This window comes from Leptodactylus fuscus, chromosome 2 (assembly GCF_031893055.1).
Source record: "Leptodactylus fuscus isolate aLepFus1 chromosome 2, aLepFus1.hap2, whole genome shotgun sequence".
Classification (NCBI taxonomy): domain Eukaryota; kingdom Metazoa; phylum Chordata; class Amphibia; order Anura; family Leptodactylidae; genus Leptodactylus; species Leptodactylus fuscus.
In genome coordinates, this window is record NC_134266.1 from 147,960,667 (window position 1) to 147,977,917 (window position 17,251).

General features: G+C 47.3%; 1 protein-coding gene and 2 non-coding genes across 3 annotated transcripts in view; all 3 read right to left on the minus strand.

Moving 5' to 3' along the window:
• Nucleotides 1-1,042: 1,042 nt before the first annotated feature.
• LOC142196451 (small nucleolar RNA U3) lies at nt 1,043-1,257 on the minus strand. The gene has a single exon (XR_012715254.1). It is a non-coding gene; the product is annotated as a small nucleolar RNA U3 (small nucleolar RNA).
• Nucleotides 1,258-4,674: 3,417 nt separating this feature from the next.
• On the minus strand, nt 4,675-4,892 carry LOC142196449 (small nucleolar RNA U3). The gene has a single exon (XR_012715252.1). It is a non-coding gene; the product is annotated as a small nucleolar RNA U3 (small nucleolar RNA).
• An 8,737-nt stretch (nt 4,893-13,629) lies between these two features.
• LOC142196184 (multidrug and toxin extrusion protein 1-like) overlaps nt 13,630-17,251 on the minus strand; it is a 49,395-nt gene continuing 45,773 nt past the window's right edge. Inside the window, exons 17-19 of the mRNA XM_075266405.1 lie at nt 16,477-16,571; nt 14,590-14,635; nt 13,630-13,835 (exon numbers count right to left, since the gene is read on the minus strand). Of these exons, the coding sequence (XP_075122506.1) occupies nt 13,630-13,835; nt 14,590-14,635; nt 16,477-16,571 (347 nt within the window). The remainder of the gene's footprint in view (nt 13,836-14,589; nt 14,636-16,476; nt 16,572-17,251) is intronic.

A 17,251-nucleotide genomic window follows, 5' to 3' on the forward strand; every position in this document is an offset into this window, starting at 1 on the left:
TTCCCCTGCTACTGCGCCAGCGCGGGATCACAAGCAATGACACCAGAAGAAGAAGACGGGGAAGACGGGACCCGAGGAGTAGCAGGGGAACTAAGCATGCTCAGTATGCTCAGTTCCCCTGCTACGGTTCCCCTGCTACTGCTCCGGCACAGGATTACAAGCAATGACGCCAGAAGAAGAAGACGAGGAAGATGGGACCCGAGGACATCGCTGCAAGAAGAAAGAAGATGTAGGCGTGGCTAAAGATGACGTCGGATTGTGCATGCCCGCCCAGCGTGCACAATAAGGTATGATTATCATATTCTTTTTTAGGAGGCGTTCACACTACCGTCTGTGTCCGACAGGTAGTGTCCGCTCCTAGTGTCCGTTCAAAATCTCGCACGGACATTAGCAGCGGACACTAGCTGTGTCTGTGACACCTGTCATTTATTTAAATGGTGATCGGGTGCGTTCTTTTGCACTCCGTGTCTGTCCTTCACTGTCCGCTTGTAAAGATGTCCGACTTTTCAAGCGGACAGAAAAACCCGACATGTAGGGTTTTTCTGTCCGCTTGGAAAGTCGGACATCTTTACATGCGGACAGTGAAGGAAGGGCACGGAGTGCAAAAGAACGCACCCGATCACCATTTAAATGAATGACAAGTGTCACGGACACAGGTAGTGTTCGCTCCTAATGTCCGTGCCAGATTTTGAACGGACACTAGGAGCGGACACTACCTGTCGGACACAGACGGTAGTGTGAACGCCCCCTTAGGGTATTATTTTAAAACGGGGGAGTAATATAACATTAGCAATGCCTTCACGCATATGTGGGGCTCTATCAGCATTATTTTGCTGATAGAGCCCCTTTATATTAGGCCGGGGAAGTGCAAATTAAAAAAAAAAAAAGAAGTTTCTCTCCTGTCCCCAGTGTGGTTCAGTCCCGCACCTCTGTTGTATTCATTTGCAGAGTAAATAATGTGAAATTTCTTACATCCACTGCTTAATATGGAATTAATGTCAAATCTGTTTAATCTCTTCTGCATATCTGAACATTCATATTTCATTAAAAAGTTTGCTCTCCCTCCACCCTCTCTATAATAGAGAAGGAGAACGATCATCAACAGCAACCAGCACCTGCAATGAAGCAGAACTGAGAGCTCACTTCCCGCTCAGGAGAGATCACTACAGCTCCTCCTCGTGGTTGGAGAGTTTGGTCACTTTCGAGCACATTTCCACAGTTAAGAACTATAGAAATGATCCCTGAAAGTATAGTCTTAACCCTCTACATGCTGCACTGACTGCCCGGACTCTGTGGGATCCTCTTTTACATTATGGCGATGTTCTATACTGTCTTTTCACAGGGGCGGATCCAGGGCCGGGCGAGCCGGGCAACCGCCCGGGGCCCCGCGCTTAGCAGGGCCCCGCGGCCTGGCCCTAATAAAATGGTCCCGGTCAGCCTCGGCATAGTGCGTCCGCCGATGAGCTGAATACATAGGCGATTACAGCAGGAGCTGTGAGCTCAGCTCCTGCTTTAAAGCTCCGGCCCGGCTTGCGTGTGTAGGCGCGATGACGTCATCACATCACGCTTACACTCGCAAGCCGGGCCGCAGCTAAGCAGGAGCTGAGGTCACAGCTCCTGCATCGCGTATGTGACTGGAGTGAGAGAGAGGAGCGTCGGGGGAACGATGGAAGGTGAGTGATAGAAGGTGAGTGTAAGTGTTTGTTTTGTATTAAATATTAAGGTGGAACATAATGAAGGGGGCCCATGAAACTGGGGAGCAAATGAAGGGGAGGGGGGGAACGGCATGACACTGGGGAAGATGAAGGGGGTGGAGAGAGAACGGCATGAAACTGGGGACAAAGATGGAGGGGGCCCAAAGAAACTGGGGGGCAAATGAAGGGGAGGGGGGAACAGCATGACACTGGGGCAGATGGAGGGGGGGAGAACAGCATGACACTGGGGCAGATGGAGGGAGGGAGAACGGCATGACACTGGGGCAGATGGAGGGGGGAGAACGGCATGACACTGGGCAGATGGAGGGGGGGAGAACGGCATGACACTGGGGCAGATGGAGGGGGGAGAACGGCATGACACTGGGGCATATGGAGGGGGGGAGAACGGCATGACACTGGGGCAGATGGAGGGGGGAGAACGGCAGGACACTGGGGCAGATGGAGGGGGGAGAACGGCAGGACACTGGGGCAGATAGAGGGGGGGACAGCATGACACTGGGGCAGATGGAGGGGGGAGAACGGCATTACACTGGGGCAGATGGAGGGGGGGGACAGCATGACACTGGGGCAGATGGAGGGGGGAGAACGGCATGACACTGGGGCAGATGGAGGGGGGAGAACGGCATGACACTGGGGCAGATGGAGGGAGAGAGAACGGCATGACACTGGGGCAGATGGAGGGGGGAGAACGGCATGACACTGGGGCAGATGGAGGGGGGAGAACGGCATGACACTGGGGCAGATGGAGGGGGGAGAACGGCATGACACTGGGGCAGATGGAGGGGGGAGAACGGCATGACACGGGCAGATGGAGGGGGGAGAACGGCATGACACTGGGGCAGATGGAGGGGGGAGAACGGCATGACACTGGGGCAGATAGAGGGGGGGACAGCATGACACTGGGGCAGATGGAGGGGGGAGAACGGCATGACACTGGGGCAGATGGAGGGGGGGCACAGCATGACACTGGGGCAGATGGAGGGGGGAGAACGGCATGACACTGGGGCAGATGGAGGGAGAGAGAACAGCATGACACTGGGGCAGATGGAGGGGGGAGAACGGCATGACACTGGGGCAGATGGAGGGGGGGAGAACGGCATGACACTGGGGCAGATGGAGGGGGGAGAACGGCATGACACTGGGGCAGATGGAGGGGGAGAACGGCATGACACTGGGGCAGATGGAGGGGGGAGAACGGCATGACACTGGGGCAGATGGAGGGGGGGACAGCATGACACTGGGGCAGATGGAGGGGGGAGAACAGCATGACACTGGGGCAGATGGAGGGGGGACAGCAGGACACTGGGGCAGATGGAGGGGGGAGAACGGCACGACACTGGGGCAGATGGAGGGGGGGAGAACGGCACGACACTGGGGCAGATGGAGGGGGGAGAACGGCACGACACTGGGGCAGATGGAGGGGGGGAGAACGGCATGACACTGGGGCAGATGAAGGGGGAGAACGGCATGACACTGGGGCAAATGAAGGGGGGAGAACGGCATGACACTGAGGCAGATGAAGGGGGGATGGCATGACACTGGGGCAGATGAAGGGGGGGAGGATGGCATGACACTGGGGCAGATGAAGGGGGGGAGAATGGCATGACATTGGGGCAAATGAAGGGGGAGAGAACGGCATGACACTGGGGCAAATGAAGGGGGGAGAACGGCATGACACTGAGGTAGATGAAGGGGGGAGAATGGCATGACACTGGGGCAGATGAAGGGGGGGATAGCATGACACTGGGGCAGATGAAGGGGGGGAGAATGGCATGACACTGGGGCAGAGACGGGGGGGACATGAAACTGTGGGCACATAAAGGGGGAGAATGGCATGAAACTGGGGACAGAGATAGAGGGGGGACATGAAACTAGGGGTAGATGAAGGGTGTATATGAAAATGGGGAGAGATGGAGGGGGGACATATAATTTACGGGTGACTGTAGGAGGATTATACTGTGTGGAATCACATGAAAAATGAATGAGAATGGGCGGAGTCAACATAAAAGTGGGCGTGGCCTAATTTCCTGCGGCGCGCTGCGCGTAGGGCCCCGCCAAAGTCAATTGGCCAGGGCCCCGCAAACCCTGGATCCGCCACTGTCTTTTCATGTGATTCCAGGCTGGAGGTGATTTGCATATTCCCCACCCACTAACCAATGTCAGAGCTGATTAGACCAGGCTGCAGCCTTTTGGGGGAGGGGCAAAGTCTGAGCCAGCAATGAGCCTGCCCATAATGAGATTCAGCTTGTGTGCACCACATGTCTAACTCTAGAGGTGACTGTGCTCCGCAACAAGGCTGTATGCCCAGTATTATTTATTGTGCTTACTAAAGGGGGTGTTCACACTTGCACCCGTGTCTGCCTGCCGGGTCTCCGTCCTATCGCTCCGTCTTATATCCTATCCTGGGGGAAATTAAAGGGGTTGTCCAGGCAAAAATGGATAACCCTTTTAAAGTTTAAATAATCTGGAGCACTGAAAAAAAAATCATACTCGCCTGTTCCCATTGCTCCGGGGTCTTCCCATGCCTCCCGGTTGATCTGCTCCCATTTTTAACACGTGTAAAAATACGCTTGTAAAATGTCATTGAAGTCAATGGGAGTCTTTATTTTTACATGTCTATTTTGCAAAAATACACGCACGTTTATTCCGTGTGAAGGCTCCCTAACACCATCTGTGACATCATAGGTCCTCTTCCTGTGGCCGCTGAGGTCAGTCAGTGGCTTCAGCACAACGCCAGAAGAGACCTGGGAGAGCAGATGAACCGGGAGGCGCAGGATGGAAACGGAGCAACTGGGACAAATGTTTTTTTTTTTTTTTTTTTTTCAATGCCCCTGCAAATTTAAACTTTAAAAGCTTAGCCTGGACAATCCCTTTAAAGAGAACTTTTCATGGGTTTGGGCACAGTTCTATATACTGCTGTAAAGCAGAAATCTGTTTTTTCACCAGAGTAATAGAACCAACCACTCAGCTTGTGATCTCTCCCTCCACCCTCTCTGTAATAGAGAAAGAGAACAATCATCAATAGCCACCAGCACCTACAATGAAGCAGAACTAAGAGCTCACTTCCCGCTCAGGAGAGATCACTACAGCTCCTCCTCGTGGTTGGAGAGTTTGGTCACTTTCGAGCACATTTCCGCAATTAAGAACTATAGAAATGATCCCTGAAAGTATAGCCTTAACCCTCTACATGCTGTACTGACTGCCCGGACTCTGTGAGATCCTCTTTTACATTATGGCGATGTTTCATACGGTCTTTTCATGTGATTCCAGGCTGGAGGTGATTTGCATACTTTACATTCACTAACCAATTTGTGGGGATAATGTCTATCCTTAGGGAGAGACCACCTTTTCAGGTGTGTGGAGACTTATAGCCATAGTTGCTCCACTGCAAGGGAACATGGGAAGAATATGCAAATCTGTTTCCCAAGATGTAAACAGGGAGACAGTGCCTCTGTTATGCTGCCCTCTATAGCAAGCACCCTTAACAGCATGCCCGACTTCCGCATACACTCCCACTAACCAATGTCAGAGCTGCTTAGGCCAGGCTGCAGCCTTTTGGGGGAGGGGCAAAGTCTGAGCCAGCAATGAGCCTGCCCATAATGAGATTGTGCTCTGCAACAAGGCTGTATTATTTATTGTGCTTACTAAGGTGGTGTTCACACTTGCACCCATGTCTGCCCGCCGGGTTTCTGTCCTATTTCCCATAGAAACTGGATAGGGGAGAAGCTTCCTAACGGTCAGTTTTAAAGGGACTCTATCATTAAAAAATTTTTCTCAATCACACGTAGGAATAGCCTTAGGCTGGTCTTAAACGACCGTAATGCTTTTACGGTCCGCATGTTGCTGATCATCAACATACACTCCGCAGATGCCCGTAAACTGCCGCACTCGCTCATAGAGTTCTATGGGCGAGTCCGTGCAGTGTCGTGAATTGCTGCCATTACAGACATGTTCTAAAAAGTGCGGACCTTGGTTGCGGCCCGGCAGAACATGGATAAAATATCCGGTGGTGTAAGAGGCCGCATTGAGTATAATGTGTCCACAAATGGTCCGCAATTGAAAACCCTCAATTGCGGACCATTTGCGGTCTTAAACTACGGTCGTGTAAGACCAGCCTTAAGAAAGCCTATTCTTCTCCTACCTTTAGATGTCTTCTCAATCGAGAACGATTAAGAGTTGGGGTTTTTTTAAATCCACCAAGAAAGAGTTGATAAAATTACAGGCACCCCAAAATGGTGTTATACAAAATGCATCTCATCCCGCAAAAAAAAAAAAACAAAACAAGTCCATATATGGTTAAAACAATAGAAAAAATTGCTTGTGCAGCGTGAGGACATAAACCACAAAAATCGCCAAATCTTTAGGACAAAACTGGTTGTGGCAAGAATAGAATACAACATATAAACTGTGCAAATATCAGGGTACACATCATATTTTGAGCTGATGAAGGAAAAGACACCAGAAGTGACCCCGCCAATCATTCCGGTAGGAGCTACTGAGAATATACAATGTTTCTCCGAAAATAAGACGGTCTTATATTGGGTTTTTTTCTCTGAAAAAAGGGCTAGGGCTTATTTTTGGACTGCAGTATTCAGGCTTAACAGGCTTATTCCCTGGGAGTATTCCACTTGCCACCGCATGGGCTCTGCAAACATGACATGGTGTCCACATATGAAACATCTCAATCTGTGCTCCAAAATTCACATCTGCTCCTAGCTGTGCCCAAACAACAGTTTATGTCCTTATGTATGACACTGTTGTACACGGGATAATGTACTTAATATGTGGGTATATACTGCTTGACACATGACCCCATTTTGGAAACTACACCCCTGGAATTTATTCAGCGGTACCGTAAACATTTTTAATCCAAAGTGTTGCATTTATTATTTTCCAAAAATGAATGCACAGCTGAAGGCATTCATGGTGAAAAGTGAAAACGGCAATTTTTCAAGAAATATATCATTTCAGTGTTCAGTATGTTGTGTCCAGCTTGTATCAGAGACAAATACTTCAAAAGCTGACGTGCCCAGTTTACCTGCTCAAGTTTCTGGGTACAACATATCGGGCACTGAAATGGTGTATCTTTGCAAAAAATTATATTTTTCACTTTTTACTATTAGATATATATTCACTTCTGGAAACTAAATTAATGCATCACTCAATGCTTAAAAATGCTCGCTATACCACTTAATAAATCCCTTGAGGGTTGAGGTTTGAAAAATGGGGTCACATTTCAGCAGATTCCACTTTACTGCCAATTCAGGGGCTCTGCAAGAGTGACATGACGTCTAAAAACCGAATTGTGCTCCAAAAACCAAATAGCTCTCACTGCCTTCTTTGACCGGTTGTATCCACATATGGCATTGTTAAGTACGTTATCCTGGTTACAACAGTGTCATACATGAGGGGATAAACTGTTGTTTGGGCACAAAGCAGGGCGTGGATGTGAAGGAGCGCTATGTCGCATCTGGAGAGTAAATTTACCCTGTTGGTTTTTGAACATCATGTCATGTTTGTAGAGACCCTAAAATTGCCCCTACAAAACGGGGTCACATCTCAGGGAATTTCAATTTACTGGCAACTCTGGGGCTCTGTAAAAACAATATAGTGTCCAGAAAGTCGTCCCTCTTAATCTATACTCCGAGAGCACCAGGAGTAAGTTCTGAAAGTGTCGCTTCTCTGCCCCTTGGCTAAGATCAAGTGTAGTATAAGTTCTTATCAGAAGCAGTCCTTAGAGCTCCTGCTGCTATGGGGGGGGGGGGCGAAGGACCACTTGGGGTGTAGCTGCTAAGCAGAAGTGGCTAGTAGCTGGATCCGCCAGTTCGAGATAGGCGCCCTGCTGTAGTGAACCAGCGAAGACCATGAAAGCATACCTCCCAACTTTTGAAGAACTGAAAGAGGGACAAAATGTGCGGCGCAAGAATTTAACCCCGCCCACTTTTGTGTTGACTCCGCCCACTCGTTAATTTTTCATGTGCCCGCACAGTATAATCCTCCTAGAGTCACCCGTAAATTATATGTCCCCCCTCTATCTCTCCCCCAATTTCATATACACCCTTCATCTGCCCCCAGTTTCATGTCCCCCTTCCATCTCTGCCCCCAGTGTCATGCCGTCCTCTCCATCTCTGCCCCCAGTGTCATGCCGTCCTCTCCATCTCTGCCACCAGTGTCATGCCGTCCTCTCCATCTCTGCCCCAGATTCATGTCCTCTCCATCTCTGCCCCCAGATTCATGTCCTCTCCATCTCTGCCCCCAGATTCATGTCCCCACATCTCTGCCCCCAGTGTCATGCTGTCCTCTCCATCTCTGCCCCCAGTGTCATGCCGTCCTCTCCAACTTTGCCCCCAGTGTCATGCCGTCCCCACCTTCATCTGCCCCCAGTGTCATGCCGTCCTCTCCATCTCTGCCCCCAGTGTCATGCCGTCCTCTCCATCTCTTCCCCCAGTGTTATGCCATCCCCTCCTTCATCTGCCCCCAGTGTCATGCCGTCCCCTCCTTCATCTGCCCGCAGTGTCATGCCGTCCCCTCCTTCATCTGCCCCCAGTGTCAGGCCGTCCCCTCCTTCATCTGCCCCCAGTGTCAGGCCGTCCCCTCCTTCATCTGCCCCCAGTGTCATGCCGTCCTCTCCTTCATCTGCCCCCAGTGTCATGCCGTCCTCTCCATTTCTGCCCCCAGTGTCATGCCGTCCTCTCCATCTCTGTCCCTAGTGTCATGCCGTCCTCTCCTTCATCTGCCCCCAGTTTCACGTTCCACCTCCACATTAAACTTACCTTCTCCTCCGCTCCCTCGACGCTCTCTGCACGCCTCTCTCGCTGACACATATGCGGCTGGAGCGAGGAGCTGACCTGTGTCAGCTCCTCGCTTCCCCGCTGCCGCCGGTCTCGCTGACACATATGCGGCTGAAGCGAGAAGCTGACACAGGTCAGCTCCTCGCTTCGCCGCTGCCGCCGGTCTCGCTGACACATATGCGGCTGAAGCGACACAGGTCAGCTCCTCGCTTCAGCCGCATATTTGTCAGGGAGAGAGGCGCGCAGCGGGGACGCAGATCTGAGTTGAAATCGGGACATACCTCCCTCCAACCAGGACCGCGGGACATGTCACCCAAATCATGACTGTCCCGCGGAAATCGGGACGGTTGGGAGGTATGTGGAAGGTGGCAGTGAAACCACCAGGGTCTGGCCCCTGATTTCAAGGCCAAAGGGCCAGGATGCGTTTTGAAGGCAGTGCCCTGGGTGTGCTGGATCCCCCAGGATGCCTTAGCTCACTGGGGGTGGGAGCCCACTGAGTTTCGGCACATTGCACAGACACTTTTTACACTTTCAGAGCACACACCCTATGCTTGGTTTATCCAGTATGGGCAGTTTTCATAGATCCGGTGGATAGACCGGGGCACACCAGGCACTCTATCCACGTGTTAGTCACTTTTTTATGTCACCTTTGTCACCCTTGTCACTGTTTTTTGTGTGTGGAAGAAGAGATGCAGACACCCTTTTGGGGCCCTCCCAACGTCTTCAAGTGGGGTTGTGTGGCCATTAGGTTCCCCTCTCGCTATCTTGCAGGAGGAAACCAAACTGAGGACAGGCTCTAAGGGTGCATTCACACGGTGTAACGTGCCGCATGATGTGGCACGTGTACACCGCGGGACCCTTTGCGTGCCGTACACGCTCCTATTGATTTCAATGGGAGTGGGGATCGTATGCGCCGCGCTAGTTTGCGGCCGTGCATTTATTCACGGCCGCAAACTAGCGCCGCACATACGATCCCCGCTCCCATTGAAATCAATGGGAGCGTGTACGGCACGCAAAGGGTCCCGCGGCGTACACGTGCCACATCACGCGGCACGTTACACTGTGTGAATGCACCCTAAGAGTACCCTTGGTAGTGGCAGCCTGAGGGGAAACTGAGCAGTGTTGGTCTTTCTGTTCCGGCAGATTGACTGTTGTAGCCATTGGCTACTTGGTACCTTTTGGTCCAGTAGTCTCGGGATTGTTGGGAGCCCGGTCTCTTTTTTAGGTGGGTTTCTAAGCAGACGTATCCTGTGCATGTTTTTTTTAGTGCCAATTCCCACACTTTTTTGTGCACTGGGTTTATTGATGGTACAGTTTACAGGCCTTCAAAAAAAAAAAAGTCAGTTCTGAAACTGTGGCTTTAAGGTTTCTATGATGACCTGAGAAGCCTCTCCAATGTTGGAGTTCTCTGGCATACCTACCAACCGTCCCGGATTACGCGGGACATTCACGGATTCGGTGTCCTGTCCCGCAGTCCCGGTCGGCGGGAGATATGACCCAGTTTCAACACAGATCTGCGTCCGGAGGAGAAGCGTTGGAAGGTGAGTATAAGTGGTTTGTGGCAGAGATGGGGGACATGAATCTGGGGGCAGAGATGGGAGACATGAAAGTGGGGGCAGAGATGGGGGACATTAAACATGGAGGGGGACATGAAACTGGGGAAGAGATGGGGGACATGAAACGGGGCAGAGATGGGGACATGAAACTGGGGCAGAGATGGGGGACATGAAACTGGGGGCAGAGATGGAGGGACATGAAACTGGGAACAGAAATGGAGGGGGGCATACAATTTACGGGTGACTGTAGGAGGATTATACTGTGTGGGGGCACATGAAAAATGAATGAGAATAGGCGTCAACATAAAATTGGGTGGAGCAAAATTTGCTGTGGCGCGCCGCATGTTTTATCCCTCTTTCAGTTCTTCAAAAGTTGGGACATATGCTCTGGTGTTGTCCAATTACCAGCTAAGGAGGCCTTTTTAAGCTTTCTTTTTCCTCTCCCATCTGCCTGCAACACTATATTTGCTTTACAGACCTGTTTCTCAGTGTACTACTGCTTCAGACTGATCTCCTGGAATACCGACCCTTTGGCTTTTTGTTACCGATTATGACTTGTCTTCTAATTCTGTCCTGATATGATCTCCTAGAATACCAACCCCCTGCTTTTCGTTACAGGATACAGCAAGTCTACTGATTCTTGACCTGATGCAATTTCCTGCAATATGACCTTGTGGTTGGCTATTGGAATATCGCTTTCTCCTGACTCAGAAGTCTCTTTTGACCACTACCGGGATCTTACCTTCTTTATCGGCTTCATGGTCCAGATATTCCCAGTAAGTGGATTGTGGCTTCTGATTTAGTTTTCGGTAAGTGGAGTATTTATTTCCCATTCAGTTTCTGATGGTGATAACTTGGACACCCAAATTCAGCAAAGCCCATCTGGCCTTTCACTATACCCCTTGATAAATTCCTTGACTGGTATAGTTTCCAAAATGGGATCACTTTTGAGGGGTTTCCAATATGATTAAAAGTTGATGCCAATAAAAAGAGATTTCGTAGATAATATTTATTAATTGGGTGGTATGAAAAGCAGAGCATTTCACATTTTGAAAATTGCAAATTTTTCAAAATTTCCATCAAATTTCCTATTTGCTTGCAAATATTATTAATCAATGTTTACCACTAATATGATATGCAATGTGTCACGAAAAAATAATCTTGGGTAAGTTAAAATGTCTCAAAGTTATTGCCATATAAAGTGACACGTTGGTTTTGAAAAATAGGGCCATGTCCTTAAGCCCAGAGCCCCACATTGCGAAACCACAGCTTTTTGGTTGTGGCGGAAAAATTGTAGCATAATAACACTATGCTTTACAGTACCTGCAAAGCGAATGGGATTCTGGCTAATCCCATGCACTCATTGCAGAAACAAAATTCACAGTGGAAATGCTGCAATTTCAAAGCTTTTGTCAATTATACCTACAAAAACACTGTTGTTTTCCATATATATATAATTGGAGCAGGTATAATTGTGAAACGCGTTGCGGAAAAAAAACAATGCAGTGTTTTTTTCATCGTATTTTTTTTCCACAGTGCTTTTTGGCTGCAGGTCACTACGTGGAGCTTCAGCCCAAGGAACATTTTGGCTGTGTCTGCGATTTTATATACCAGGAGGAATGGCCCTCCTGACAGTACTCGTCTATACTCATCCTTCCTGGATGGTAAGCAACACCCCCTCTGTTTGTACAGGGCTATGGATGAGTACTGTTAGGAATGCCCTTCTGACAGTGGGCAGAAATCAGTGCAAAAACTAACGGCACCGATATCTCCAGCCCAGGGGCACATAACAGGAACTCAGTGCACTGTCAGCTTTCTAGCAGTATATAAAATCACATGTGCAGGAAGACATGAAAGGTCCTCTTTAAGGGTTAAAAAGGGGCAAAATAAGGCACAAATGCACACCAGTACAAAAAAGTCCGTCATTCCAAGCTGCACTAAAAACGTGTTATTTTCTTCTCTTTTTTTTTTTTTTTTTTTTAACAAATGTGCACATAGTTTATATAGGCACATCTATACTAATACATTTGCACAACATATCACAAGGAGGCGTTTCTACATCATAAATTGACACCACAGTAAAATTATTCTAAAAAAAAAAGATGCATCTACAAAACGTATTGCCAAAAAAAGGGGCAGATGATAAATAAATACCAGTGAGACTTGTGTAAAATAAACCTGATCTTAATCTGGTTTCAGTGGTGTAAACACTGGGGTAGAAGTATCGGCTGCCACAGGGCCCGGGACATTAGAGGGCCTGGCAGGCCCATGATACAGCTGTGATCAGGAATGAGTATCGGTAAGTGAGGCCGTGGGTCCACAAACCCCAACAAAAACTGCTATCCTTTTACTCTGGGGTCTTTTCAGATCCCAGTGTATAATGATCGGAGGCCCAAGGGAGATGAGGGAACATAAAAAAACACTGTTAGTTACCTCTGCTATGCTCTAGCAGTCTTCGGGCCTATTTGATGACGTCCCAGATGTCATGTGGATCAGGGCTGCATCATTATGTGTCACAACGCTGGCCTGGATTGCGTGACACTTGGTCCAACATGGAAGAAGGCCAAAAGCAGCAAGGAGTGCACCGGAGTCCAGGAGAGGTAAGTAACAGTGTTTTTTATGTTTTTATGTTTTTTATGTTTGTCACCTCCCCGGATCTCCAATCATCACATTGAAAGCAATAGGTAAAAAAAAAAAAAAAAAAAAGCCTCCCATTAATTTCAATGGGGAGCGCACGTATGCCAGCATCCATTCAAGTCAATGGGATCTGTTTTTTACGCTGCTCACTCTGAACGAATTTACGTTCAGAATGAGCGGAGCATAAACTCCGTGTGATGGCTCCCTTAGAGTCCATTCAAACGGAGTAAATGTGTGCTCATTTTGGCAAAATACACGTGTGAAAAAATACACATGTAAAAATAAAACTCCCATTGACTTCAATGACATTTTTTTACACGTGTAAAAAAACACGTCAAAAAACATGTCAAAATACACGTGTAAAATGTCATTGAGGTCAATGGGAGTCCTATTTTTATACGTATATTATTTACACGTGTATTTTGCCAAAACGAGCGCGCATTTACTCCGTGTGAATGGACCTTTAAAGCAGCAAAATCTGGTACGAAAAAAACTAAAGTTTTTCTGCAACATTTGGCCTCAGTCTTAGGCCATGCCCCATGTGACATAAACACAGCGGTTTGGTCATAGTGTTTCCGCTGTGGCAAAAACCACAGCATTTTACAGTCCCTGCTAAATGGATGTATTCAGCAAAACCTTAACGGTTTTGTAAATCGTAGCATGTCAACTATACCTACAGAAAGGTGAGTTTCTATATAGATATAATGGAGGCAGAAAGTAAGCAGAGATTTCCTCTTTCTGTGAAAAGTGCTGCAGAAAAAACGGCGATGCATTGCCACCGCTCCATGGGGCTTTAGCCTTACTAAGCTTTTGCTCGTTTTTTTATTTTTTTAATCTATAATAGACTATGGTTTTCAGAATAACATGCTCAGCAAATGTTCAACCAAATAAAACTTCCAGTAGCTATTACAAGCTCTTATGTGCCTTCCTCTAGCCAGACATCCACACTTTAACAAGAACTCCTGTTAAGAGCACAGCAATGGCCAGTGCCAGAGTAAGTCCACGTAAAACAATCAATTCGTTCACTGGTAAAAGGTTCTCTGGGGTCTCAGGTTCTTCTTGGATGGGCAGCTGTGGCGTGCCAGTTTTTTGAGCAGAAAGTTCTGATAACTTAATGTCTGATTCGTTACTTGTCACTGCAAACACAAGTACAATGTGGAATGTGACTCAGTACAATATTCAGTAAAATACATAACTTACAAAGGATTATATATATAGCGAGTAGAGATGAGTGAGTACTGTTCGAATCAGCCGATCTGAACAGCACGCTCGCATAGAAATGAATGGACGTAGCCGGCACGCGTGGGGGTTAAGCGGCCGGCCGCCGTCAAAGCGGAAGTACCAGGTGCATCCATTCATTTCTATGGAGCGTGCTGTTCGGATCAGCTGATCCGAACAGTACTCGCTCATCTCTAATAGCGAGCCCTAAAGAGTAGTAAGTGCATAGGTTCATTCAGGGTCTGTTTCACACATATCAAGGAGAAGATTCTAATATACAATATGCAACCAAAGCATGTGACAGGGCGCTTCACGGATAACAACACATCCATTATTATTGTTTTGTATGTTATTGTATTTTGTGTCATATGATGGTTCTCAGTTATTTTTTGGAGATATTATGTCTGTTGTGTTTCTTTGTTTTGTCTTGTTTTGCTGTTGGATTAAGGAGTTAATAGGGTGGTGTCATTACTAGTAACCCGTGAAAATATGTGTGTTTTCCCTCTGTTTGTGGGTTGTAGAAATTATTTATTCTGACTATTTTTGTTTAGTGCTTATGCTATGAATAAGAGACTGACAGTCTCAAAACACGTAAGCGACTTTTTATTTGTATGTAACATAATTTTATGCCATTGATGCTAAGTAAAGCATTATAGGTAATAACATAAGTACCTGGAGAAATAGTCTCTTTGTAAGTCATTCCTGCTCTCTCTTGAGCCTGAGAAAATACCATTATATACAGTATTAATAGGAAACCATAATAAATGTTTTACTCTGAATAACTGTATATGACATTATTAGTTTGATGTATAAGATTTCTTGACAAATTACATGTAATGCTAAATTTTATTTGTCTATATAAATAGCACGCACCCATAGGAATGAATGGACACAGCCAGCACGCAGGGGGTTAAGCGACCGGCCGCCGGCAAAGTCTGCGTGCCAGACGCTTCCATTCATTCCTATGGGTGCGTGCTATTCGAAATGGGAGTTTCGAATAGTACTTGCTCATCTCTAGCGCTTACGCCATTTGGGGCTACGGCCTGAGGCAGTCTTCTGCCAATGATTTCTCCCAAATTCCCGACCCTGTGTAGCGCAGCCTTTCCACTGCGTACTTGCTTGTGATTAACTTCAAAAACAATGGTGCTAATCAAAGGTAGTTTCGCACCGCAGGTTCTGCAGCTCAATGAGGCACAGTGTCTGGAAGAAGATCGATAAGCACTGCCTCTCATTGAAAACAATAGGAGGCAAATTTCTGACAAAATTTGGAACTGCGGATTTCTTTTAAAATGCACTCATGGTTTTAATGTAAAAACTTCTCGTGTGAAAGCACCCTAAGGGTGCATGCACACTACGTAACGCCGGGCGTGTATGAGAGCCGTACACGCCGGCATTACAGCAGGGCTGCTGAACACTTCCCATTCACTTCAATGGGAGCGCTCGTAAACGCCGCTGTTACGAGCGCTCCCATTGAAGTGAATGGGAAGTGTTCGGCAGTCTGCTGTAATGCCGGTGTGTACGGCTCTCATACACGCCCGGCGTTACTCAGTGTGCATGCACCCTTAAAGGGAACCTTTCAGTTCCATTTCACTATTCAAACTGCTATTAGCTCACCAGTCAGGTCATTTCACGAGGTCTCCTATGCTGTCTTTATAACATGGTTCCAATGCTACAATCCATTGAAAAAGAGCTTTAGTTCAATATGCTAATGAGTCCGTTTGGGGTGAAGGACAAAGAGCTAACTCCAGAAGTCAAGCTCTCCTTACTTCTATCACAACTCTTACACTCTCATAGATGCCCTTCTGCATGTTTGCTGGGCTAGGTGAGGTGGTGACTAAAACAGATTAAGGGACATCCATTACATTAAGGGGCCAGGAGAGGAGCATGGACAGCCCCTTGTCATCAGAAGATCTCATTAGCATATTTTATATGGATTGTGGCATAAGTAAGGTGCTATAAATACAGCATTGTAGATGGCATGAGGTGACCTGTCACATTGAAAAGTGGTTACCTAAGGGAAACCCGCGGACCCCATAGACTATAATGGTTTCCACACAAAACATGCAGAGAGAAAAGTGCTGCTTGCGTGTTTCAACCGAGGACCACACAGACCCCATTATAGTCTGTGGGGTCCGCAGGTTTCCTAGGTAACTTCTTTTTTAATATGGATAGGTTTCCGTTGGGGAGGGTCCCGAAACGGAAACCTGAAAACAGAATCGGGCCTTAAATGGAGCTGAAAGGTTCCAATTATGAAATATATTGAAAATTAAATGCAAATAGGCGTACAACAGCTGATCACAACCTCACAGTATTGTTCCTGTGGTAGAATAACTCCATAAGCTAGTGTAACACACCTAACATCACCACATAGGTGTCTAAAGTGCTATAATAGACCCATTAGATGCCATCATTGTCTGATCACTAGAGGCCTGATTGTTGGTGACTCCACCTATATTTATGAGGAATGGGCCATGTAGTGATCCCTTTGCTTTTTTCCAAAGCAGCATCACCAAATTCAAGTAAATGGGACTGTATTGAAGTTCAGCAGTAGACACTTACTTCTAATGCAATATCTTGCCAGCTCAGTTTGGAGAGGTAGATGGTGAAAAACGCAGACAGAAACACTCCACAGAGGATCATTCCATACCAAAGACCTTAATGTGAAATGATATGGTTATACATCTAGTTTACATGTACACAAGCATGTTTTTAGAGATTTACTATTGTGATCAGCCTAAGGCCTGGTTCACATCTGCATTTGGTATTCCTTTTGGGGAGTCTGCATGTGGACCTTCCCCAAACGGAATACCGAACGTATTGACAAACAGTGATCTTATGAAAGCACACGGACCCTATAGACTGTAATGGGGTCTGTGTGTTTTTCATGCGGTGTCTGCACAAGTCATGTGGAGAGGAAAGTACTTCCTGAACTACTATTCTATTTTTCCATGTGGACACCATGTGGAAAATGCACGGACCCTATTAAAGTCTATGGGGTATGTGTGCTTTCATAAGCTCACCGCTTGTCAATGCGTTCGGTATTCCGTTCGGGGGGCTCCATGCGGACTCTCCGAAAGGAATACTGAACACAGATGTGAAACAGGCCTCAGGGAGCAGTTCCCAGTGTTTACAAAACATCATCCATACTTTACCCAGACCTGTCATTATTCATTGATTTTTATTTAGAGTTATGCTAGGTTCACACTATCATGGTGATTATAATGGGGTTGGGTGTCCGTTTGTAGCTGTAATCTTGCAGGACTTTTTTGTTTGGCGACTTTAGATGGACACCAGTCTTTTGTTGTTTATTTAAAGTATTTAATTAGATTATTCC